Below are 24,675 nucleotides of genomic sequence, written 5' to 3' on the forward strand. Positions count from 1 at the left end.
GCAATCCATTTCCCCTCACTGTGCCCACTCACCCAGCACCGTGGCCTGGAGGCACAGCCTAGGTCTAGAGGTCACACTATGATACGAACATGCACCGCGTCACCCAGCGCTGGAAGGCTTTGGTACGGGGATAGAAACAAGATCTGAAGGCATGAACACCGGGGCAGGTCTGAGGAGGTGGGAAATTCCTCCAAATCTGACAGCTCACGTGCGAAAGAAACATGACGACATTTCCCCCCAATGTTGACAGTTCCACACGACAATCTACCTGACATTAACAACGTCACAAAGCCCGAAGAGTCTTTTCTAAACTGCCGATAATATATGCCAGTTTCAGCCCACCATGCCGAGAAGGAAAACTGAGTCTCATCTTTCTACCCTCTCCACGAAAAATGATATCACAAAGCGGTTATACCAGCGGTCGGCCCGCAGGCCGCATGCGGCCCCCTGAGGCCACTTATCAGGCCCCCGCCGTACTTCTGGAAGGGGCACCTCTTTCATTGGTGGTCAGTGAGAACAGCACAGGATGTGGATGCATTCTGTGCTCCTGGAGTACTGTATGTGGCAGCGCTGCAAAGCGAGGCCTCGCTCACGTACAGTACTACTTCTGGTGACGCGGGATGCACGCATCACAGCTCCGGAAGCACGTCATATCACCTGTTACGGCTAGCAGTGACAAATATGGAACTGGACATTGACCATCTCATTAGCCAAAAGTAGGCCCATAGTTCCCATTGAAATACTGGTCAGTTTGTTGATTTAAATTTACTTGTTCTTTATTTTAAATATTGTATTTGTTCCCATTTTGTTTTTTTTTTACTTTAAAATATGTGCAGTGTGCATAGGGATTTGTTCATAGTTATTTTTATAGTCCGGCCCTCCAGTGGTCTGAGGGACAGTGAACTGGCCCCCTGTGTAAAAAGTTTGGGGACCCCTGGGTTATACGAAGTAGCGAGCAAAGATCACGCCGCAAAAAAAAAAATGCAGAGAAAAAGTATTATAGAGATGTGTTAATTAATTTAAAAATGGGTGTTTTTCCTGGATTTTGTTCTTTTTTAGCTTTTTAAAATTTGTGATGTGTCATGACTGTTTCTCCTCATTATTTCACATTTAATTTCATTTCTACTTTGGAATGAATAATTTTGTATTCTTTTTCTTAAAGGGAACTCCCCAAATGGCATAAGCTTCAGGCCCCACAGAACCTGGGTCCTCCCCTATAGTGGCATTTAAAAAAAGAGTTGTCCAGTCTAGACCGAGGGGTGCCAGGTGTAAAAGTTGGCAAGCTTTCCTCCTTTTTAAAGTTGCGTTGTTGTTTCTCTCTTTCCCTTGGGAAGTGAAAGGGCTCCAGTGAGGCGCAGACCCCGTGCTTTGCTGTTGCCTCCATCTTGGCACGAGCATTTCCGCAGAGAGAATGCCGGGGGGGGGGGCGCGGGGGGGGGACAGGAAGGCGGAGAGACCGCTCACGTAGGGCACAGCGTTGGGAAAGAACGCGAGAGTGTTCCCCAAATGCCCATTAATCACATACGTCCACACACAAAAAAATGTGTGAGATTTAATTTTGGCATGCCTCAGAATTTCTAACACTGGAGTACAAAGAAATGAAATCATTAAAACTTCAGTTAAGTCCACCAATATTTTTCTTGCTAATAAGCACACACAGAGAAGCCATACATAATATAGTCACACGGAAGAGAAGATGTAATGAGACACACTTGATTATCTCACTGATGAACCTTACTTGAGTGAATTTCCATGAAAATCATCATCTAAACTGAAAACTCGACGATTTTCCTTACTACTGTGGTTTTCAGGTGAAGTGAACGAATGGAAACATGGAAAATAACGTAATACTAATTTGAACATTGAAACTGATTGATTAATGATGGAAAAACCAGCATTGTTTGCACTGATGGTTAAAGTGAACAAACCAAAGGAAAGCCTAAATACTGTAATGTCCTTATGGCCTGACCAGGCGGTGGCGCAGTGGATAGAGTGTCGGACTGGGATGCGGAGGGCTGAGGTTCGAAACCCCGAGGTCGCTGGCTTGAGCACAGGCCCACCAGCTTGAGCCCAAGGTCACTGGCTTGAGCAAGGGGTCACTCACTCTGCTGTAGCCCCCAGTCAAGGCACATATGAGAAAGCAATCAATGAACAACTAAGGTGCTGCAACTATGAGTTGATGCTTCTCATCTCTCTCTCTTCCTGTCTGACTGTCCCGATCTGTCACTCTATCTGTCTCTGTCAAAAAAAACAAACAAAAACAAAACAAAAACACAATGTCTTTATGGTTAAGTTGTGATGAAGCAGACACACGGTAAAATAAGTGCTCCGAAACCTCAGCTAGAAAAACTATGCAACCTATTAATTTTTTTAACTACATGAAAAAACTTGAATACATAATGCACATTAAAATCATGTGGATGGGAACAAGGTAAGGAAAATATTTCAATTATGAGGACTGGATTTCGTTCTATTCCGAAGCCTCTCCGTGTAAGCCTCGTTCTGTTTGCTCAGACAGAGGAGAGCTTGTTCGCAGCTTATCAGACCCGAGTGTCTAGAGACAGGAATGCAGGCTCTCACAGTGCAGCAGGATTAAAAGAGAGAAGTAGCTGATGTCATGAATAGGAACCATATTGGAAGATGAGAAATGGAATTTAACACCAAAATAGACCTTCCTCTGGTCTTTGATCTGGACTCCGGTGAAACCGCCCGCCTGCCTCTCTGGTGTGACTGAGTTCGCCCGCCGTGGTGGTCCAGGCGAATGCCGTCCCTTCCCAGGTGTCCTGCCCACGATCCTCTCCCATCCCTACTGTCCTGGTCACCGCTCTAATTCTGATGCTTACCAGGGAACCTCTGATGCATTACTGCCCTAAGCAGGACAGGAAACCTTTTCCGCACCAGCACCCTCAAATGCATCTCTTGCATTGCGCCTCTGGTCTGAAGACACAGACTGCCCCTGACAAGATCAGCAGAGGGACGGAAGAGGCTCCGTTCCCACGGCTCCCTGCACTGCTGGCCAGCTGCAGAGAAAGATCCAGCAGACAGACGCTGGTCGCAACCTCACGGCAGTCATTCCATCAGCAGGGGAGTGTCGAACTCACCTGTGACGTAACCACGGTTATGTATCATTTAGAATGACAGAGGTAGGTCTGTGTGTATGACAGTGGATAAGCCTCCAAGACATATTATTGAGTAAAAACAGTTTCAGAATGATAAGTGTTTACTATGATGTAAGTTTCATACTGGGAAATATCTTTGTTTTATTTAGAATTCAGCATCTAGCACCTAGAACCGTGATGGCAAACCTTTTTATAAAAACCGCCCACTTTGCAGTGCTGGTCAACCTGGTCCCTCCCGCCCACTAGTGGGCGTTCCAGCTTTCATGGTGGGCCAGTCGCGGTGCCGTTTGGTAGCTCCTCTACCGCCCACCATGAAAGCTGGAACGCCCACTAGTGGGCGGGAGGGACGACCAGGTTGACCAGCACTGCAAAGTGGGCGGTTTTTATAAAAAGGTTCGCCATCACGAACCTAGAACAAATCCAGTACAGACCAGGCACTTAAACTTTGCTGAATAATAAAGAAATAAATTTATGGACTCATACAAATATAGTCACATAAAATAATGTTCTATGTTTTATATGGGTTTATTACATATAAAGAAAAACATGTATTTATATGCAATAAATATATTTATATTATTTATATATTTTAATTGTATTATATTATGTATTATAAATATATTATAAATTATGTAAAATATATTATATTATATAATAAATATTTCAGTATTTATAAATTTTGAATCATATATTACTTATATGCAAATATACACAAATACAAATATTAAAAAAAAGTAGGCCCTGGCCTGTTGCTCAGTGGCAGAGCTTCAGCCTGGTGTATGGATGTCCTGGGTTTGATTCCCGGCCAGGGCACACAGGAGAAGTGCCCATCTGCTTCTCCACCCTTCCCCTTCCCTCTTTTCTCTCACTCTCTCTTCTCCTCCCTCAGCCAGGGCTCCATTGATTAGAGCACATTGTCCCTGGGAGCTAAAGATGGCTCTGTGGAGCCTCCGCTTTGGGTGCTAAAAATAGCTCAGTTGAAAGCATGGTCCCACATGGGCAGAGCATCAGTCCCAGATGTGGGTTGTGGGTGGATCCCCATCAGGGCACATGCTGGAGTCCGTCTCTCTATCTCCCCTCCTCTCACTTGGAAAAGAAGGGAAAATAAGTAGAAGAAATGATCTCATATACACAGTTCTAATTGGGGAGGTGGGGATTGGAAGTCTAGAGTAGGTTGTCAAAGCAAACTTGGTGTTACTTGTAAGGTTTTAGATTTTTAGAAGGAAAATGCATGCAAGGATTACTTGTAAAATTAAAAATGAAAAGTTCTATGGCATCATTCATTCTTGCTAAGCCACGTGGATGTGTGGCTGCGTACAACATAAGATAGCCTGAGAAACTCTATCTGCACGCGGCACACGGCAAACCAGTGCTCAGTCCTACACAGACTCTCCAGATGCCTGCATCGGGGGCCAGGAAGCCGGCTGACTGTGAGCGGTTTCCCGACCTCTGTCATCCCAGGAGTTAACGCCCAGTCAGGTGACATGTACCTGACTCGGAGTGAGCCCCAGGGCGAGGATGGGTAAGAGCAGCAGCATTTCTGGAGCAAATAAATGTCATTGTCCTTGCTCTCTCATGTCTCTGCTCTCCCAGGCTCTGAAGGACAGACCTCCATTGCTGTAGTATTCCACCCACGTGTCCTTTCCTCAAATTACCTCTGTTTATCTTAGCTGAGAAAGGAGTCATCGAAATAAAATTGCCCGGAGGCAATTTCAAGCTTAGGGGCGGAGGACAGGTTGAGTGCAGCATCCCTACCACCCCTGCCCCCTGCTGAGGTCTTTGCTGTGGGATCAGGAAGGAGTGAAGGGGAGGCAGCTACATTGAGAATGCAGGCTGCAGCTGGGATCCGCTGGCCATCTCGCACCTTAGCCTCTGTCGGATTCGGCGTGTGACAGTGAACGGCACAGAAGGAAGGAAGTGTCTCTCTCAGGATGTGTCAGACCCCATCTACAGCACTGTCACCTGCCAGCCCTTGGTGAAAAATGGGGTTTTCAACCCCAGAGTCAGTCTTCTATCAAACAAAACTATTCCACAAATATGGTTAATTCAACACCAAAGCAATGAGTCTGAGGATAATGAGGTCCTCCGGGTTCTGTTTGCTAATGGCAAGAATTGATTATTTCGCACCGTACATGTAATTAAACTAGAAAGGGTGATGAGCGACGAAGTCATGAAATGAATGAAGTAGCAATTAGATTTTTTTTACTTCTGCTTAAAACAATATTTTTCAGGATTTCTATTGTATACCCAGGCTAACACGATCAATTTAACAGACCTTGATGATTCTGGAGAAAGCAGCGGACCGGTAAATCCTGTCTATCTCCCTGTGGGATTTTATCAAAAAACTATTTTGAGCCTCAGCGAGAAAAATCACACAACCCCCCTACACACACACACACACACACATTAAGCAGAGCATCACTTTTCCATTATCTCATACATACCAAATGCTGTTCAGATCCTGCTTGTGTTTACAGACTGAAGTGGGGCAAAGGAATTCACTGAGATCATCAAGGGCAACAGAAACGCTAGAGCGTAGCAACCAGGAGCTGCGCGACTTAATGGAATGGAAAGAAATGGAAATTCAGCCTGTGAGTCAGTAAATCAACCCTTCAGATAGTGCTGGGCCGGTAAGTATGGCAGGACATTTGTTTAACTTAGTACAGACCGAGGAGACCGGAACAGGTCAGGATGCACTAGAAAAGCACAAAAACCAACAGGGCCGGCCTGTGCCTGTGTGTGGTGTGTGTGTGTGTGTGTGTGTGTGGTATGTTGTGTGTTGTGCCTGTGTGTGTGGTGCGTGTGTCTGTGGCGTGTGCATGAAAACATACATATAAACATATATACATTTGCACAGCTGTGATCGACAGGAATGAGTCAGTCACTCTGTATCTGAGTTAAGTCACGAGCATCGCAGACTAATGGTTAAAAAGGCCTCCAGTACTCTTTCTCGTGTCCTATCAGTGGACTGTAAAATATTGAGGTGACAAATCCCACTGAGATTTTGCTGTACTATGGGAGGGTGATTGAGCAACAGTGGACTTGAAATATGAAGTACTACACTATAGCCTTATAAAAATATGTCAGGCATTAGCTTGTGGTCACTAATACACATTTCTACTGAAAGGAAAAAGAAAAAAGCACCGTGCCTGCAGTCAATGTTCAGATGGGGCTTACTCCTCAGTTAGTCACTGTCTGGTAATGAGACCTGAAGGGTGAGCCCGTGGCGACATGACACTTCTTGGAAGGACCGCTGTCTGGCTCCTATTACACTCTTGTGGATAAAGTCATTCATATGCTGCAAGATGTCACTCAAACACATCCAAATGGTAAATGTTGACTTTGTATAAGAAATAAAACCCCTAAAAAGGGATAACAAACACATCTCAATGGCACAACTGGAAAAGGGAACTCCGTCCTCTAAAAACTCAGGGTAGCCTTGAGTTGATTTTCATCAAATAGTGAAGATGGGAGAACTTCAATGTTAAATGTCAACATCCCTTTTTCCTATCTGTCAGCTTCACAGAGACGTAGGGCATTGTGCTCAGAACTGAGCTCTGGAAGCTTCTACATCCGGCTACCTTCACTGACACCCCTAAGTGGTCCTGACCGTATGACGAGTCAAGTTAGAGTGGAGGGTACCACCGAGGAAGAAAGCAGCATAGAGATCAGTTCCCGTCTGGTTCGTCAGCCTGAGGAGACTACCCGGGCTCCGAGTCTTTCTGGGCATCTGAAAAATCCCCAGAGGAATAATATTGGTTATAAGACATATTTCCAAAAATAAGATGACTGGGCTCTGGGACTACACTCACAACAAGATATGGAGTGTATCATGCCACGGCCTGAGTCAGCCCCGGGCATGAACAATGACCAGTAGCTGGGCCCGGTGGTACCCGGTGAACTCTACACGCAGCAAAGACGTGTTCACGGGGAACAGGGCACAGCACGTTTTCCCACACAGTGTTCTGCACAACGCGGCACCCTGTGAGACGCTGACCGGCAGTCCCAGGCAAAAGTTCGAGAAACGCTACGTACTCTAACACCCCTGTTCCGCTCCTGGGACCAGAAACCTGGAATTCCACTAGTCCAGAAAGAAACAGATGATGGGCAAAGAATAGGAAGTTTCCATTTTTGGTGCTAACATGAAGATCAACTCCACCCCTCTACCCTGCCCCTGCACACCCACTCCATCCCCCACCCCCAAAAGAGGGCCCTGTAGCAGTCTACCTTGTTAATGAGCCCACAGGCCGCCTCCTCCTTCCAGAGAAGGGCCTGGGGGAGTGCTGTCAGGTAAGATACAAGGCTTCCCAGTTAAATTTGAGTTTCAGGTAAACAGTGAATCACTTTTCAGTATAAGTATGCCCCAAATATTGAATGGCTCCCATTTATATGAAAACAATAAAATTTGTTGTTTATTTTCGATTCAAATCGGACCGAGGGCCCTGTACCTTTACTTCTAATTCTGGGAGCCGCAGCCGGAAGGACCCCTCTCCTGCAGAGGTTCCAGGACAGCGCTCAGCACGTCAGTTTTACGGAGTGCGACACGTTCGGAAAACGGGGTGCTGGAGGATTCCCAAGAGACCTCTCTTCCCCAGAATGAGCAAAATAACTAAAAGCAAAGAACTTAACAGATTCCCGGAAGCATCACTAGAAATGGGGAAAGGGGAGGGGCGAGATCACGTGACACGCAGCAGCGGGAAGGGGCGAAGTAGCCTATCGTATCGGGGCAGAGCTTTCTGGCTGGGGGAGGTTGGGAGGTGGAGTCATCGGTGACAAACTGTGACAGAGGTTCTAACAGAAAGACCAGCCTCCGGAGTGCACAGTGGAGAAGGCCGCACGGCTTCCAAGGTGACCTTCCCATCGCACCTGACCCTTCCCACCTCGGCCTGTATGCTGATTGAAATAAATGTTTAGAATATAATCGCAAACATGAAACTCGGTCTAACTCTAGTCGGAGCACAGTGGTAAATTCCGGCTTGGCTTGTCAGGGCAATTGACAGATGTTTTATAAAGATCATGTCTTATGCCACAAAGAAAGTCAGGGTTCCTCTATCATGTTTCCAAAATACATTCTCTGCTGAACGCACTGACGGAGAGCATTTTCATCTTTGTCAGTATAAATCCCGGAAAATCATATTTGAAAGAGGGAGTGCTGATGGAATTCTCACACTCTGGGGCGAGGGCGGGAGACGCCACCCAGGGCGATCCCTGCCTCTGGTCGCGAGGTGAAGTCTGATCACGTTGTGGCCATGGAAGTAACAGCCAATATCGTCAGAGCATGCTCAGCTCTGCGCCTGAGCCACGTAAAACAGACCAGAAACCCGAGTGCCCTGGATTCAGGTTGTTTCTCTTGCTGTAGTGTCACTGTGTTACCTCCAGAGGGGGCTCTGACGAGGTCTCTGAGCGGTGAGGACATCCTTAGGAGCATACGTTGTAGGAAATACAATACTCAGTTTATAAAGATCAGGTTTAGGGATGACTCATAGCTACAGAGCTACAAAATTACTGCCAATGATGGAAGAACAGCCCCCAAACCGTGCCCCCATCACTCGATGTGCTGCTGCTGCTGCTGCTGGAATCCACCAGGACCCCATCGAGAGGCGAGCACGTGGGGCAGTCCCGGCACCTCCCACAATGTGGGGAACACTAACCGACGGCTTTCCCAAAGCCTCCCCAAGCTTGTCCACGCTGTGTCTTCGCCCGAACCTCGCAGGGGCCTGTGATTGCACTGGAAGTGCCGCACACCGCTGGCCAGCGGATTCTTCCGCACCTGCATGCCGCACGCCTGGGGCCAGCGGATTCTTCCGCACCTGCATGCTGCACGCCGGGGGCCAGCGGATTCTTCCGCACCTGCATGCTGCACGCCGGAAGCCACCTGCATGCCGGAGGCCACCTGCATGCCGGAGGCCACCTGCATGCCGCACGCCGAGGCCAGCGGATTCTTCCGCACCTGCATGCTGCACGCCGGAGGCCACCTGCATGCCGGAGGCCACCTGCATGCCGCAGGCCATCTGCATGCCGCACGCCGGGGGCCAGCGGATTCTTCCGCACCTGCGTGCCAACACCGTCCAGGGAGAGTTCGTTTCAGAGGCGATGCTCCGAGCACCCCACCTGAACGCCAGTAAGAGAGGACTCTGCTACACTCACCCGGCCTGGAGCCGCAAGGTTAATCAATCTCACCAGCACTTTAATCTCTGTCGTCTTTGGCCACCCACAGAATACAAGCCCCCTCTCCCACTCACTCCAGGAACTGTCATCTCACAGGTGACTCTTGACCTCCTCACCTTCCCTCTGTCTGCGCCCACCCTTCCCTCCACCACCACTGGCCTCCCGGGAGAACCTGTCCTGCCCTGCTCTGTGGACCCCACGGCCCCTTGCGAATGACCTCCCCTCCCACATGCTCGATATTTTCATGGAACACCCCCTTCCGCTCTTTCTCCTCACCGAACTCTGACTTTCCGTCAAGGACAATTGCCTTATCTGGAGCCCTTCCAAGGAGAACGTTTGTTGCCCTAACGTGCAAATACACAAGGGCCAGAGACGGGGTTGGCCTATGTCTGACTCACCAATACCATTTCAAAACCACGACTTCTTAGGGCCAAGGCCCAAAATTTCCGTCCTTTGAGATGTGTGCCATTTGGTCCTGCTGCCCACTCTCTCTGATGTTGAAATTTAAGGTTACTCAGTATCTACTGGTCCAATGAGTGCACAAAACCCCCAGCGACCCTAAGCAGACATGGGCTCCTGGCTCACAGCTCTGTTTTCCACCTCATTTCTCGCCAATATCCCAAATGACTTCAACATCCACAGAGAAACTGTTTCACAAGCCTCCACTCAAAAGTCCTTCACCTCCAACGATCTGTGTGACCACTCTCCCTTGCTTCCTTACCTCCTACTCTTCAACCTGGTCCAGCGAGCTTTCTGCCTCCGCGCTCTTTGAAGCTGCTTTGACAAAGGTCAGTGATCACTTACCATCAAATTCAATAGACCTTGTAGTTCTCATCGAACTTGACACTCTGCAACGTTCAACACTGTTAACCACACCCATTTCCTTGCAACTCCATCTCTAGCCTGGCTTCTGAGATCTCACTCTCTCTCTCAACTTTCTCTCTCTCTCTCTCTGTCGCCTTTCTTAATCCTCCTTTGCAGATTCTTCTGCTGCAGCCTACTCCATTAGCACTGGGGATCCTAAGTGTTCTCCCATTGGTCCTTTCTTCCTTTTTATCTGTGCTAACGGTCCCTTTGGGCGACCCTATCCACTCTCATGGCTACAAGTCCATGATCCAGATCTCTGGTTAGCTTCTTGCCTTGAGCATTAAAGCTATATATCATATTTATAGGTTAGACACTCCCGTCTCATACTCATTCTCAACAGATCCATAATCAAACCAATAACCTCTCTCTCCAAACCTGCTCCTCTTCATGGAGTCACTGTTTTGGTGAATGGCCCCATGTCCCCTCGGAAACCTGGGAGTCATCCCAGATTGTCCATCGCACCCCCATTCTAGTCAGTTGCAGAGTTCTCCTTCCTGAGGCACCTCTAACACATAGCTCATCTTTCCGATCCCTACAGTGGCTGCTTAGATGCAGGCCTTCATCATTCCCTATCTTGAGTGCAACTATATACAACATCTTCCCTCCCTGCCTTCCAGTTTCTGGTCTGCACATCGCTCTCAGGGATCTTTAACAGAAATCTGACTACGTTACTCTCCGGCTACAAAGCTACATGTAATGACTCCCCACTGCCAAGAAAATAAAGTTCTAACCATAAGAAGATGGCTTTCAAGCTTCTTGCGAGCTGATCCCCCTTCAGCTTTATTTCTTGCTAAACATCACTATATCCGTTCAAGCCCCAATCCAGCCAGACCAGATTCTTGAAACCTCATGAACATACCACGGTTCCACACCTCCATGTTTCTGCATGAGGGGTTTCCCAGGCCACGGTGCCCTGTTCCTTTCTTCCCTCGTCTATTCATTCTGCCACCCATAAGTGTGACGACTCTGAAGGTTTTAAGCACCAGCTCTTTCATTCAGGTTTTCCTAAACCCAACGAGGAAAACTCGGGCATTCCTCTTCCTTGTCTCACGGCGCCATCTGCGCATGTGCACCACAGGTCCCCTTCCGGACCGTAAGCCCACTAACAGGTGCTGGGTCTCCTCCACCGTCTAACTTACAGCACCCAGCACAATGCCTACTAAATGGCTTAACTGCAGCGTTTATTGAATGAATTAATAGTAGCCACTGCCCTGCTCCTGCAGCTGAGGACAGACCTTCACGTTTCCCAGAGCCTCTGTTGTAGAATGTCTACAATTCTGACCTCAGGCAAAGTGCCCCCAGCCTGGACAAGACTGCATGGGTAAGTGCATGTGCCCATGTGTGCACATGTATGTGTGTGTGTGTGTGTGTGTGTGTGAGAGAGAGAGAGAGAGAGAGAGAGAGAGAGAGACCTACTGTTTCCCTGCTCTCTCTGCTGCCAGAGTGATACGGCTTGTGTTTTGGCATCCCAAGTAAAAATGCAGAAGATATTTTGTCATGAAAACAATGCTAAAAATAGTGATCACACAATTCCTATATTTATGCAGCTTTATGAGTCATATTACCATGGAGTTACATTATGGGCTATAAATCTAGGCAGCTTAGTTAATTAGGATTACATTGGTATTCTGGAAGTTGTGGGAAACATACGACTCGTGGTGGCTACTGTCATGTGCCATCCAGATCCCCCTTCAAGAATCAAGGACGTCAAGAACAAAATACCCAGGAATTAATTTAAACACTGAGGTGGAAAGATCTATATATTTCCATTAAGACATTAATGAAAGAAATTGAAGAAGATACAAATAAATGGAAAGCTATACCATGAATTAGAAGAATCAATATTGTTATAGTGCCCATACCACCCAAAGCAATCTAGTGGTTCAATGTAACTCTTATCAAAATTCCAATGGCATTCTTCAAAGGAATAGTAAAATTCTCATGGAACCAGAAAGAAAAAACAAGAACAAAAGCAGAAAAACAAATAGCCATAGCAATCTTGAGAAAAAATATCTGGAGGCATCCACTCCCTGACTTCAAACTATATTACAAACAGTATGGCGTTGGCATTAAAAATAGATACATAGATAATTGAAACAGAATTGAAAGCCCAGAAATGAATCCATGTATATATGGCCAATTAATTTACAATAAAGGAGCCAAGAATATACAATAGGGGAAGGATAGTCTTTCAATAAATGGTATTGGAAAAACTGGAAGCCACATGAAAATGAATAGAACTGAACTACTGTTTTATACCATACACAAAAATGAACTCAAAATGGATTAAAGCCATGAACATAAGATCTGAAATCATAAAACCCCCAGAAGAAAGCATAAGCTGTAATCTCCAAGACGTAGGTCTCGGCAATGACTTATTGAATCTAACACCAAAAGCAAAAGCAACGAAAGAAAAAATAGCCCTGGCCGTTTAGCCAGGTGGTTGGAGCATTGTCCTGATGCACAAAGGTTGCAGGTTTGATCCCTGGGCAGGGCACATACAGGAACAGATCAATGATCTTCTCTCTCTCTCCTTTTCTCTCTCTAAAATCAATCAATAATTTTTTTTTTAAGAAAGCAAAAATAAACAAGTGTAACTATGCCAAACTAAAAGGCCTCTGCACAGCAAAGGAAATGATCAAATAAAAAGGCAACCTATTCAATGAGGGAAGATGTTTTCACATCATATATCTGAGGAGCTAATATCCAAAATACATAAAGCACTCATACAATTCAATAACAAAAAAATCCAGACAATCCAATTTAAAAATCAGCAGAAGACCTGAACAGTTTCCAACAAAGACACATACAGATGGCCAACAGGTACATGAAAAAATTCTGAACATGATTAATCACCAGGGAAATGCAAATCAAAACCGCAATGAGTATCACCTCACATCGGTCTGAATGGCTATTATTAAAAAACAAACAAAAAATAACAAGTGTTGGTGAGGCTTTGGAGAAGAGGGCATATGCACTGTTGGTGGACTTGTAAATGGTGCGGCCACATGGAAAACAGGATGCAGGTTCCTCAAAAAATTGAAAATAGCACTACCATATGATCAGCAGTTCCACTTTTAGGTATTTATCCAAAGAAAACAAAAACGCTAACCCAGAAAGATACATGCATTTCATTGTTCACTGCAACATTATTTACCATAACCAAGATATGGAAACAACCGACGTTCTCCTTGATAGATGAATGGATAAAGAAAAGGTGATGCAAACACAAACACACAGACACAACGGATTATCATTCTGCCTTAAAAAAGAATGAACTCTTCTTGCCATTTGTAACAACATGGATGAGCTCGAGTCGAGGGTATTATGTTAAGTGAAATGAGTCCAACAAAAAAAGACAAATAACATGTGATCTCTCTCAAATGTGGATTCTTAAAAACAAAAATGGGTTCTATATGGCTTGGTCCTCCTCTTCCATTTTCTCCTCACTGTCATCTGCAGATCTTTCTTCTTTTTTTTAATTTAAAATATTTTTATTAATTTTAATTTATTGTGTTAACATGAATTCAAGTGTCCCACTCAATATAATTCCCTCCCCCCCACCCCTTTGTGCAGATCTTTCTTCTTAGTCATTTCATTGAGCACTTGGGTTCCAGGTTCATGGTTTCCCTTCTTTTTTTTCGAAGTTAGAAGCAGGTAAGCAGAGAGACAGACTCCCGCATGTGCCCGACCGGGATCCACCCGGCATGCCCACCAGGGGGCGATGCTCTGCCCAGCTGGGGCGTTGCTCCGCTGCTACTGGGGCCATTCTAGCACCTGACTTGGAGGCCATGTAGCCGTCCTCAGTGCCAGGGCCAACTTTGCTCCAGTGGAGCCTTGGCTGTGGGAGGGGAAGAGAGAGACAGAGAGGAAGGAGAGGGGGAAGGGTGGAGAAGCAGATGGGCGCTTCTCCTATGTGCCCTGACCGGGAATCGAACCTGGGACTTTCACATGCTGGGCCGACGCTCTACTGCTTAACCACTGGCCAGAGCCTCATGATTTCTCTTTATATGTATAACCCAGCAGTTTTAAAAAAATATTTTTATTTATTGATTTCAGAGAGACAGAGACAGAAACATCAATCTGTTCCTGTGTGTGCCCTCACCAGGGCCAGAACCAGCAACCTCTGCACATAGGGATCATTCTCTACCCAACTGAGCTGTCAGGCCAGGGCTAACCTAGCAGTTTTAATACACGATTTTAATGTCCATAGGGAACAAGAATCCATTTTATCAGATCACTTTCTGCCTCTTTGATACCTCTAATTCTTATAATTCTCCCCACATCTGGAGTCTGTGTTCCCCTTTCTGACTGTAATGTCTTCCCCCAAAGTAGGGAGCTGATGGCTGACTGTACTGTGGTTTGGCAGGAACCTTCAACTATCCAGGCCCTTTTCTTGAGCATTCATTGTACTGAAAGACAGTTTTATCTATTTCTCTCCCCCACTGCGTTAAACATTCCCAAGGTGCTCATAGACCGTGACTTCTAAAACAGATAGAGAGTGAGATAGGTAAGGTGTGTGGGTGCTCGTGGGTGTCTGCTGAATCGAATGTCAGAAGTTGAGCGCCATCCACGGCTGGGCCACTTTCCTTCAGAAAACACATTGACTTCTATTTGTTCACTTATTAATTGTTAAAGACCTCACCGCCGTGATTTTCAACCAGTGTGTTGCTAGAATTTCTAACACACGCAATACCTTACTAGTCAGGGGCACTGACCTCTTTTGCCTTACAGTTAAATTAAAAAAAAAAAAATGACAACAGCCAACACAACAATAGCCATCCCATGTGAATGAATCAAAATTACTGTGTACTTTTTTTTTTTTTTGGTCAGATTGGCAAAAATATTTTTTGGTGTGCTGCAGAATTTTAGTATTTAGTTTACGTGTGCCACAAGGTGACACAGGTTGAAAATCGCTGCCTGACTGGAATCACAAATATTATCAGATGAAATAAACATTCCGAAATGGACGTGAGCTTTGATTTTGGACTTAAAAGCAGAGGCTGTTCTCACATTCTCTCTCTCGTTATTTACTCATTTCTTTTCACCTTTAGACACTTTGAACAGGAGGGATGGGAAGGGGTAACTTGGGTGCACACCCTGGCTAACGGGTGAGTACCGGGCTCTTCCGGAGTGAGACTGGCGTGGCCACAGAGCTAGAGAGAGGGCCACGATCCCTTTACTGACTGTCCCTTTAACTGCATTTATGGGAGAGTGCAAAGCTGAAAGTGTGGTCAGTGCCCAAAGGTAAGGTAAGATGGGCCAGGAGAGACCTGAAATACAAGAGGTGGGCATTTGAGCCTGAGGCCTGACACAACGCAAGCTGGAAAGGAGCTTAGAAAATCTAACCTCAATCCTTCTCCAGTCCTTTCACGGGCAAGTATGGTTTGCCTCCATCGAATGCCCTTTGAGCTTTTATTTTCAACTTCGTGGAGGGTTGGGGATTTTAAGCCTTTATAATAGTAGCTTTGGTCTGGAGAGCAACGATCTGAGCAAGACTAAAGCAAACTCAGGGAGTTGGCTCAGGCCGGAAGCAGTACCCCGGAGAAGTGCCAGCTCCCGGGTCCCCTGCCTGTGCCTCTGGCTGCGACCCAGTGCCAGGAGGACTGGGCCAGGAAGGAGGAGGAGGGACAGGGCTGCCTTTAATGCCATGCAGACGGCCCCGGGCTCCTCCATAGAGCTCTTCATGCTTCTCTTCTGTGTCCACCATTCGCAACTTGGACTCTTAGGATATTTCCTAAGGCGCGTGCCCGAGTCTCCAGGGGCCATTTACTCGTCTCCAAACTACCCTAGAGATTTTTTCTGGAAATACCGCCTGAGCACAGCCGTCACTACGCATCCAAACGAAGACAATTCCCTGGCCTGGCATTCAGTGGTTTTCATAACGTGTCTCTACTTATTCAATAAAGAAAGGTAAGAGATTAAAACAGCAGGAAAGCATAGAAAGTTAAACGGGAAAATTCCCTGCCTGCCCCTCAAGCCCCATTCCCAGCAGTCATCCTAACAATCTCCCGCTGATTGTTGTACTGTAGCCTTATTTCTTCTGACTTCCTGTATCTTCCCAAGGCCTCAGCTAAACAATGTCCCTGCCAACTCTAGCTTTTGTTCCCAAGCCTTTGTTCATAATGCTTTTTTTCCCCTTTATTTTGTGTGACAGAGACAGAGAAAGAGACAGAGAGAGGGATAGAGATAGAAAGGAAGGGAGAGAGATGAGAAGCATTAATTCTTCGTTGTGGCTCCTTAGTTGCTCACTGATTGCTTTCTCATATGTGCCTTGACTGGGGGGGGCTACAGCAGAGCGAGTGACCCCTTGCTCAAGCCAGCGACCCTGGGCTTCAAGCCAGCAACCCTGGGGTCACGTCTATGATCCCACTCTCAAGCCAGATGAGCCCACCCCCAAGCTGGTGACCTCGGGGTCTCAAGTCTGGGTCCTCCGTGTCCCAGTCCGACGCTCTATCCGCTGTGCCACCACCTGGTCAGGCTGTTCATAATGCCCTTTAAACCTGGACTGTTTGGAATGCTCTCCCCTCCACCTCTGATCCAGTTCTGCCAGTCCTTTGAGATCTAACTTCCGTGTCACTGGCTCTGTAATGCTTTTCCTGTTCTACTTAGTAAAATTCTTCTCTTCTCCGTTGAATTCTCACAGCATTTCTTCTGGTTCCTGCTTATAGCACCTGTTATTTTATTTCCTGCTCTCTGGGTACTAAGGCGGGCTCCTTTACATAAATGTGAGCCCCCCAAATCCGAGACTTGGCTCTGCCCACCTCGGGACCCCTACAGCAGGTGCCCTTGGACTTCCATGGACGTGGTGGAGACTTAGTAAATTCTCGGGAGTCAGAGAAAAGAGCCTGGAGCTGTGGCTTTGGCTCTCAATTCACCTTTTAAAGTGCCAGTGGCATCACCTGTGATGAGTGGGTTCCGTTTGCTTCTCAAACGGGTCAAGGGCGAGCTGAGTCCTCAGGGGGCTTTGGAATACTGTCTGGCTCCAGGTGACTATTTGGAACTTTCAGAAAACCAACACAGAAAAATAAAAATTCAAACAAACAAAACGACAAAAAAAAAACCTTTAAAAGATTCCAAAACAAACAAAGACTCCCCCCAAACCAAAAAACTTCTGCTATTTTAAGGAGAACAATATGACTCTCTGCAAACTGTGAAGCTGAACAATCCCTCCTATTATTTCAATAAAACCACAAGAGACATTCACCCTCCACAGCAACAACACGAAACCCCAGCGCCTGCCTCTGCCGTGCCCAGTGACTCTGGGGGACTCCTAGTGAACCAGGAATTCGGTTTCATGTTCCTTTAACACGGGAGATTGGAAAGGAGTCATTGTCAGCACAGAGAGGTGGGAAGTGAAGAGGGGGGCTGTCATCTAAAAGGAAAGACGCTTTCACAAGAGTCTCAGAGTAGGAGGTAGCCAAACTGACTTGCTTTCTGCCTTTTAAAGACAGCGCAGGTATGGTGCACAGAAACGGACAGCTTCTACGTAAGGCAGAAATGCCTTCACAACAACATGCTTATTAATTTTTTGCATTTGCTTTAGGGGACACAAGCTGCTTGTGCATAAAATAATGTGATAATAGGAGCCGAGTAAACCCCCTGGGATCCGGACGCAGCATCCCCTTACCTCGGAGCACTGGTCCCTCCACGGCGACTTTCATCCTGGCCGTGGTTTCGCCGAAAAAATAAAATCTATCCCCCATCAATCCCCCTTCCAAATGCTTAGATCATTATCAATCCATTTGTGATCCGACTCCTATTCAGAGTTATATCCAATGTCAGTTAAGACAACTCAGAAACCCTTTGAACTGGGTGAGGCTTTTCTCCAAAACTCTTTTACTTCATTTGTGCTCGGACCTGACAAACGGTTTCCATGATTTTTTTTCAGCGATTTTCTGTTCAAGCAAACTTAATTCATTCTCCAAACGGAACTATGGTCTTTCTTAATAGCAGTACCAAGGGAGGGAGAGAGATACTGAAAGCTGACTATAATTATAAGTTAGGAGACAGATTATGAGGTGCCACGGGGAAGGAGAATTATGAGGCGAGAGGTGGTGTGGGCAAGAGAAAACAGAAATAGGAAAGGTCTGGCACACACCGCGAGGGGCTGGGCGGCCATGTCACAGGCCGTTTCTGCCTGGGCACAGGGTGTGCATCTTTGGAAAAACCCAGTAAACAGAGTACGCTCTGTCATGAGCCAAGGGATCTAACATGAGTACGTACTGATTGTGACTTTTCACTTTGGCAGCGATGCCAATAGTAAGTTCTCTATAGTCAAAAATGCCAACTGCGGCAAGCCAGGGAAGGCACTGTTCTTTACCTCCATAAAAGCCTGACCAGCCACTCAAAGACCTGGGGGCCAACCCACTCTAACCACCATCCCCCCCAGCCTTTAATCACCACGCCCTGTTTACTCTACCTCCTAACGCTTCTGATCTCCCACCTCTCTCTCATGTCCCCACCCTTTGCCCAGGACGACCACACTAGAACGGCCTTCTAACTGGATATGCAACCTGTGTGTCCTCTGTCAGTCATTTCTTCCCAGACCCTCACTCCCCAAATCCCAACCACCCTGGCCTTCCGCTTCCTAAAATGCTGCTTTCCATCGCAAAGGCCCTGAGAGCAGAGGCAGATTAAGGTCAGTTGAGGTCCCAGGTGCAGAAGAAAATATTGGGCCCCTTAAAAAAAAGAGAGAGAGAGAGAGAGAGAGAGAGAGAGACAGGGAAAATAAAAATACATGTTAACCATATTTTCAAATAAATAAAAAATATTATGTACTATTACTGTTAAAATTGCACATATGAAACCAAACTTGGTGTCGTTAGAAAAAAAGTGTCAAGTTGGGGTTTTGCGGGGCCCTTCAGAACTTGAGGCCCAGGGCGCGCGCCCTGCGCGCCACCATTAAGGTTAAGTCCGCCTGTGCCCGAGAGCTACGCAGGCGATTGTTCTGTTTGCAATATTCCCTCCGGCCGCACTCCCACCCCCTTGCCCCTTTCTGGATCTTTCTGGTCTTAATGCGAAGTAAGGCTCCCTGGTGTGCGTTCCCTCAATAACACAGAGGTGCGCTTTGCAGTGAGGTGTTCCAGGTTCTCTTCCATCAGTCTGTGAGGGCTCTGAGGTCAGAGACTGTGTTTGTCCATGTACGTCCTCGTCTGTAATATGGGGTAAAACCAGAACTCGTGGGGTAAGGATTAGATAAATTAATCCAAGCAGAGACCTTTGAATACCGCCTGATACATTTAAGGGCTATGGAAATGTTAGCCATAATAATAGTAATGAGCACGGGACCTAGACAAGAGGGCGTGCTCAATAAATAGATGCTGAGTAAATAAAGTAATGAATGAATTGACGAATGAACTAACACATTCATTAATCCAGTGGGCCTCCTCCTTTTCCAAGCAGCTGTCACCACACGGAGCATTGAACGCCGTATGGAGCACAGAGAGGAATACATGCTTCTCCCTGTCTACAACCCCCCCTGACAAACGGCAAGAACCGTGTCTTTGGTTTCCTCTGATTTTGAATTTATCCCATGCTGTTACTAAAAAAGATTCAAAGCGAGAAGATCTAGAATGAGAAGATAAAGGAGGCCAGGTATACGGTAGGTGAAGGGGAGCAGACGCCAGGTGGGGTGCACGCAGTAGGGTACGCAGACGTCGAATTACAATCGTGCGCACCTGAACATGATACGATGTCACGAACCAATGTTACCCCGATAAACTTAATTAAAAAAAAAAGAGATAAAGGCATATAATATCATACACTATATGCCCAGGCTCCTAAGTCTCATCTTTATTAACTAAAAACGTCTTTCTTAATAAGTACCATACTCTAATATTCCCAAGCTAAACCCGTTAGGAAACCATGCATGACAGATCGCCCATCCCAACGAGCGTTTACACCGAAAATTTCACCTATGTTGCCCAGAAGGGAAGCGTTTCAACCTTTTTTTCTAGCGCATGCCATACCTCTGACTCGTTCATGCCTTTAGGAGAAGCATGGGTCACCGTTCAGCGTGCTCTGCTGGTCTAATAGAAGAAGAGAAGTACACAGAGCAACCTGGGCTTCCGTGTGCTTCCACAGCTGTGATACTGACACACTCAGCAAAGCTGCCCATGGGGCCGGAGCCTCTGAGTCGGCGCAACCCCGTGAAACCATCTGACAAAGTTTTGTTGGTGCGCTGCCCTCCGCGGCAGCCTGTGGTCGCAGGTCTGAATGACTTTGCTGCAGAGAGCTCATTCGGATTTAAAGGGAAGTGCTGCGTCGTCCAACCAGTGGTGCAACACCCGTCCTCACTCTCTGCCTCCCACGTCAGAGGACAGGTGTTGCCCCCTCCCTCGAGGGTAACTTTTCTTCCATTGCCCTGGGACCATCCATTCTGCCCCCAACTCTGTGACAACCCAGACGCTGTTTCTTCAGTTCCGCCATCCATTTCGGAAACCGGTATTTCATTTATTTAATAATTGTAATAAAATGTTCTACAGATAAATCGAGAGAGCCTCGTCCTTGCACACTAAAAACTAAAAGGGTGCTATACTGAGTTCCATTACGGAGAATGAGGCATTCTGGATTTTTTATTTTTTTGAGGATGGATACACATCTATCTACAACTGCTATCACTACAGAGTCTCAAGAAATAGTAATAATAAAAACGATAAGAATTACAATGACGAAGGTAACGGTAAAATTATAATTGTTTACTTTTTTTTTTACTTTTTATATCGGTGTATAATTTCTGATAGTCTCTGTTTCCTATTTAGGATTACATGATCTGTAGTTATAAATAAATATCACTGACCTGTTCTTCCGTGGAGCGAACTGGGTCTGTGTCCCAAATCGGGGGCGTCCGGGACCCGCATGGGAGCGGAGGGTAGCAGCGGCCTCGGGCCGTCTGGGTCCCCGGCTGTGGCGGGGGACCCCTGGGGGGGTCTGATGTCCTTGCTCTCCAGGCCAGACAGGCGGAGGGCATCCTGAGCTTTCTTCTTTTCCTTCTTCAACATACTGACCAGGATATCTGAGACTCGAGCTAAGGATTTCCTGATGCATGTTAGGTTATGATGATCAAAACGCGCGTTACAAGTGAGATTAATATTCCCCATCAGGTTTACTATGCCGCACATGGTAAAGACTGACAGAAGGTAGTCTTTAATTTCCGAGAGTCACAGATGGAGTCTGTGGACAGTTTAGGAGGCTGTTGGCCTTTCAATATGGTGCCCTTATAGGAAAAGACGGCCAGCCCAGATGTCTTTAAAATGCTCCGAGTTTAAACCAGGTAAGCCTTAAAATTTTTATGGATGGTTTATTAAAATAAAATGAACACTGAGTAGCAGTAGGCCATGGAGCTATGTATTCATCAGTAAGTGAGTGAGAATGTACCCAGGGAGAGAGGAGGCCAGGACCTGCCCCACCAGCGGACCCACTGGATCAACCATGGTGGCCAGAGACCCCCCTGCCCGGTCACAGTACCTTCCAGTGGGACTTCAGAGTCACTTTGTTTAACATCTCTAATTTGGCATCTGAAACTGAACTGGAATGAGGTAAGCTATTTGTATAGATTATTATTTTAAATGCACGGTTTGCAGGCCATTTAGACATACTGTGGATTCTGATGATAAGTGATAAAGTCACTGTACTGGGTTCAGGATGCGTAAGACTTTTAGGGACTTCTGCCGAGGCCACAAGGAGGCACTACGGTCCCTCCGGGAGTGTCAGCACTCTAACTGCAGGTGCAGGAAGGTGGAGCCACAGCCTGCGCCCTCCCCGGAGCAGAGTGGGTGCGGAAGGGCGTGCAAGCCCGAGGTCGTGCAGAAGGGAAGGCCGACACCACAGAGGCGAGGAAGCGCTGGGCACACTCATGCTTGCCAAGTAACATGGAAATCGGTCAACCTCCATCTTCCGCCTGTTATGACCCCAACTTTTCGTTTTCCGGAGGGATAATCAGTTTTCCTCTTACAATCCAACGTGGCCTCTATTTGCCCACCCAAACCAACGTGTAGCTGCCGAAGTTGTTCACCCCTTCTGCGATGTCTAGGCATCGGCCCGACAAAGAGCAGGGTCTGCCCAGACCTCCCACTCCTCTCGGTCCACCCCTGGTCCCCAACAGCTCTATGCACTCTCAGTCCACCCCTGGTCCCCAACAGTTCCGTGCACTCTCAGTCCACCCCTGGTCCCCAACAGCTCTATGCACTCTCAGTCCACCCCTGGTCCCCAACAGCTCCGTGCACTCTCGGTCCGCCCCTGGTCCCCAACAGCTCCGTGCACCCTCAGTCCGCCCCTGGTCCCCAACAGTTCCGTGCACTCTCAGTCCGCCCCTGGTCCCCAACAGCTCTGTGCACTCTTGGTCCGTATCGGCTCACACGCTGCAGTGTGACCAGGTTTCCGTTCTCCCGTCCTGCGACGCTCACGGGGGCTGGCACTGCATGCCTGGGGGTACTCTGGGGACTGCACTGGCACAACGAAGGGGCAGCCTCTCATGAAGAAGGTGTCCTCCTGGGGAAAGACAGGTCACACACATAGGCACACAGGCACGCGCGCACACAGAGAAAAGTGAGAGACTGAAGGTGCCGGATTGCTTATGTATTTTAAAAGGTCGAGATCAACTAAGCAGCTACTGTACCCTGGGTGCCACCCTTTCTAAGAGTGACATTGACACTGAGATCTGAATGACAGAAAGAATGCGGCAGAGGGAAGGGGACGTAAGCAGAGGAAATGCTGGCGCTAACACCCTAAGGAGAAGGGGCTTGGCAGTGGTCCCCACGCAGAGGCTCCTTACTACCCAGGGGACATCCGGCCAGGTCTGGAGACACCTTTATCTGTCATACTGGAGGATGGGTAGGAACTGTTACTGAACTCCGGTGGGAAGAGGCGAGAGATGACACTGGGCGTCCTACAAGGCACAGGACAGCCCCCAGCAGAGACTCATATGGCCCCCAGGCCAGTAGTGCCCTCGGCTGGGAAACCCTGTGTTAGAACAGCAGAAAGGTCACTGGGACCGTGGCCCAACCCACGGGGCAGGGGCATAAGACATGAAGTCGGAGGGGTGGGCAGGGGCACGATGACGCAGGGCCTCTGGAGCTGTAGTAAGAACTCTGAACAGTAATCCAGGTTTAATGAGAAGCCACGGAAGACTGTAATCGACCAGTGACGTGCTCCGACTCAGACTGCACAGAGATCACACACAACTTCATCTGCTTTGCTGCTCTCCTCCTTCTTCCCTTCCCTTCTCCTCTTCCCCTCCGCACTCTGTTGAACCTAGGTGTGCGGGATACTGAGTGACACCCTGTCGTCTGTCTTCTGAAGGGGTGTCTGAACTGTCTTCCCACTACTAATGTCACCGAAATGACGTCACTTCCTCCTCTTTCCAAGACACAAGCTCAGTGTCCTCCGCTGTCATTTTGGTCACATGACTGCCTTTTGTTGACCTCCAGTATGACCACGTTTTCTCCCCTGTTAAATCGTACCTTTCTTATTCCTCCTGTCCTCCTAGCTCCTCAAAAAAAAAAAAAATGTCTGAAAAATATCCTTCAACCCAACTGGGAAAAACTGTGACATTTCGGGCACCTTTCTTGGTGGTGAGCCCTGGGCGAGTGTACACGCTGCGATGAGTCCGTCTCAGCTGCTGTTTTCCCTCCCTCGGAGTGCCCCGCCGCCTGCGGTCACACCCCCCCCCCTCTGCCTGAGGTCACACCCCCCACGCCGCCTGCGGTCACACCCCCCACTCCGCGACTCGGCGGAGGGCTCAGACACCTCCCAGGGGACGGCCCTGGCTGTGCTCAGCACACTGCGGGACGCCTCGCGGGCTGTGCGTGCAGCTGATGCCCGGAGAGCCAGGGTGTCAACCTGCTGTGACGTGAAGTCCAGTGTCCTTTTCCCCAGGCCTCCGGCACGCCACCATTTAGAACAAGTCTCAGAAGGAGGGGACCTTGCTCGTGTTATTCACAGTCAGGAAAGAATCCAGGGAACCTCCTCCCCCACCCTCCGCCCCCCACCCCCCCCCCCCCCCCACCCCCCCCACCCCCCATCCCAGGAACACCGGAGCCTGGATTTGCCAGGGAAGGAGGGCGGTGGTTTATGTCTCTCTCTCACTCTCTTCTGAAGATAAACGTATATATACACGAACAAGCCTAGCCCGCTCCCTCCCTGTCAGATCCCATGATGTCCCCCCCTATACGCAGGGACATTCGTAAGCCCAGAAGGGGGTAAAGAAGTTGGCGGGAGTATCTGGGGGAGAAGACCCTAAGTCAGGGTCGTGGCTGGGAAGCAGAGCCCAGGCTGGGACTGGGCCAGCCCTGGGGACAAGGCTGAGGGAGGGGTGAGGAACAGGGACGCAGGGGTCACAGCACCTGTGGGCAGCTCTCTCTCACAGACAAGGGCGTGTGCGGGTCGGTGCCATTCACAGTTGAACCTACTATTACTGGCTGGATGACAGAGCCGCTAAAACTCAGGCACACAGGGTCTGCTCACACTCAACTAAAATTAGACTGAACTTCATCAGCCAGTGTTCCCTCTTATTTGATTT

At 47.8% G+C, this 24,675-nt stretch overlaps 1 protein-coding gene across 2 annotated transcripts in view; it reads right to left on the reverse strand.

Moving 5' to 3' along the window:
- KIF6 (kinesin family member 6) overlaps positions 1-24,675 on the reverse strand; it is a 403,829-nt gene that overhangs the window by 162,885 nt on the left and 216,269 nt on the right. For both annotated transcript variants that reach the window (XM_066252931.1, XM_066252930.1), the window contains exon 13: positions 20,956-21,171. In XM_066252931.1, the coding sequence (XP_066109028.1) occupies positions 20,956-21,171 (216 nt within the window). The remainder of the gene's footprint in view (positions 1-20,955; positions 21,172-24,675) is intronic.

This window comes from Saccopteryx bilineata, chromosome 1 (assembly GCF_036850765.1).
Source record: "Saccopteryx bilineata isolate mSacBil1 chromosome 1, mSacBil1_pri_phased_curated, whole genome shotgun sequence".
In the NCBI taxonomy this organism is placed as follows: Eukaryota; Metazoa; Chordata; class Mammalia; order Chiroptera; family Emballonuridae; genus Saccopteryx; species Saccopteryx bilineata.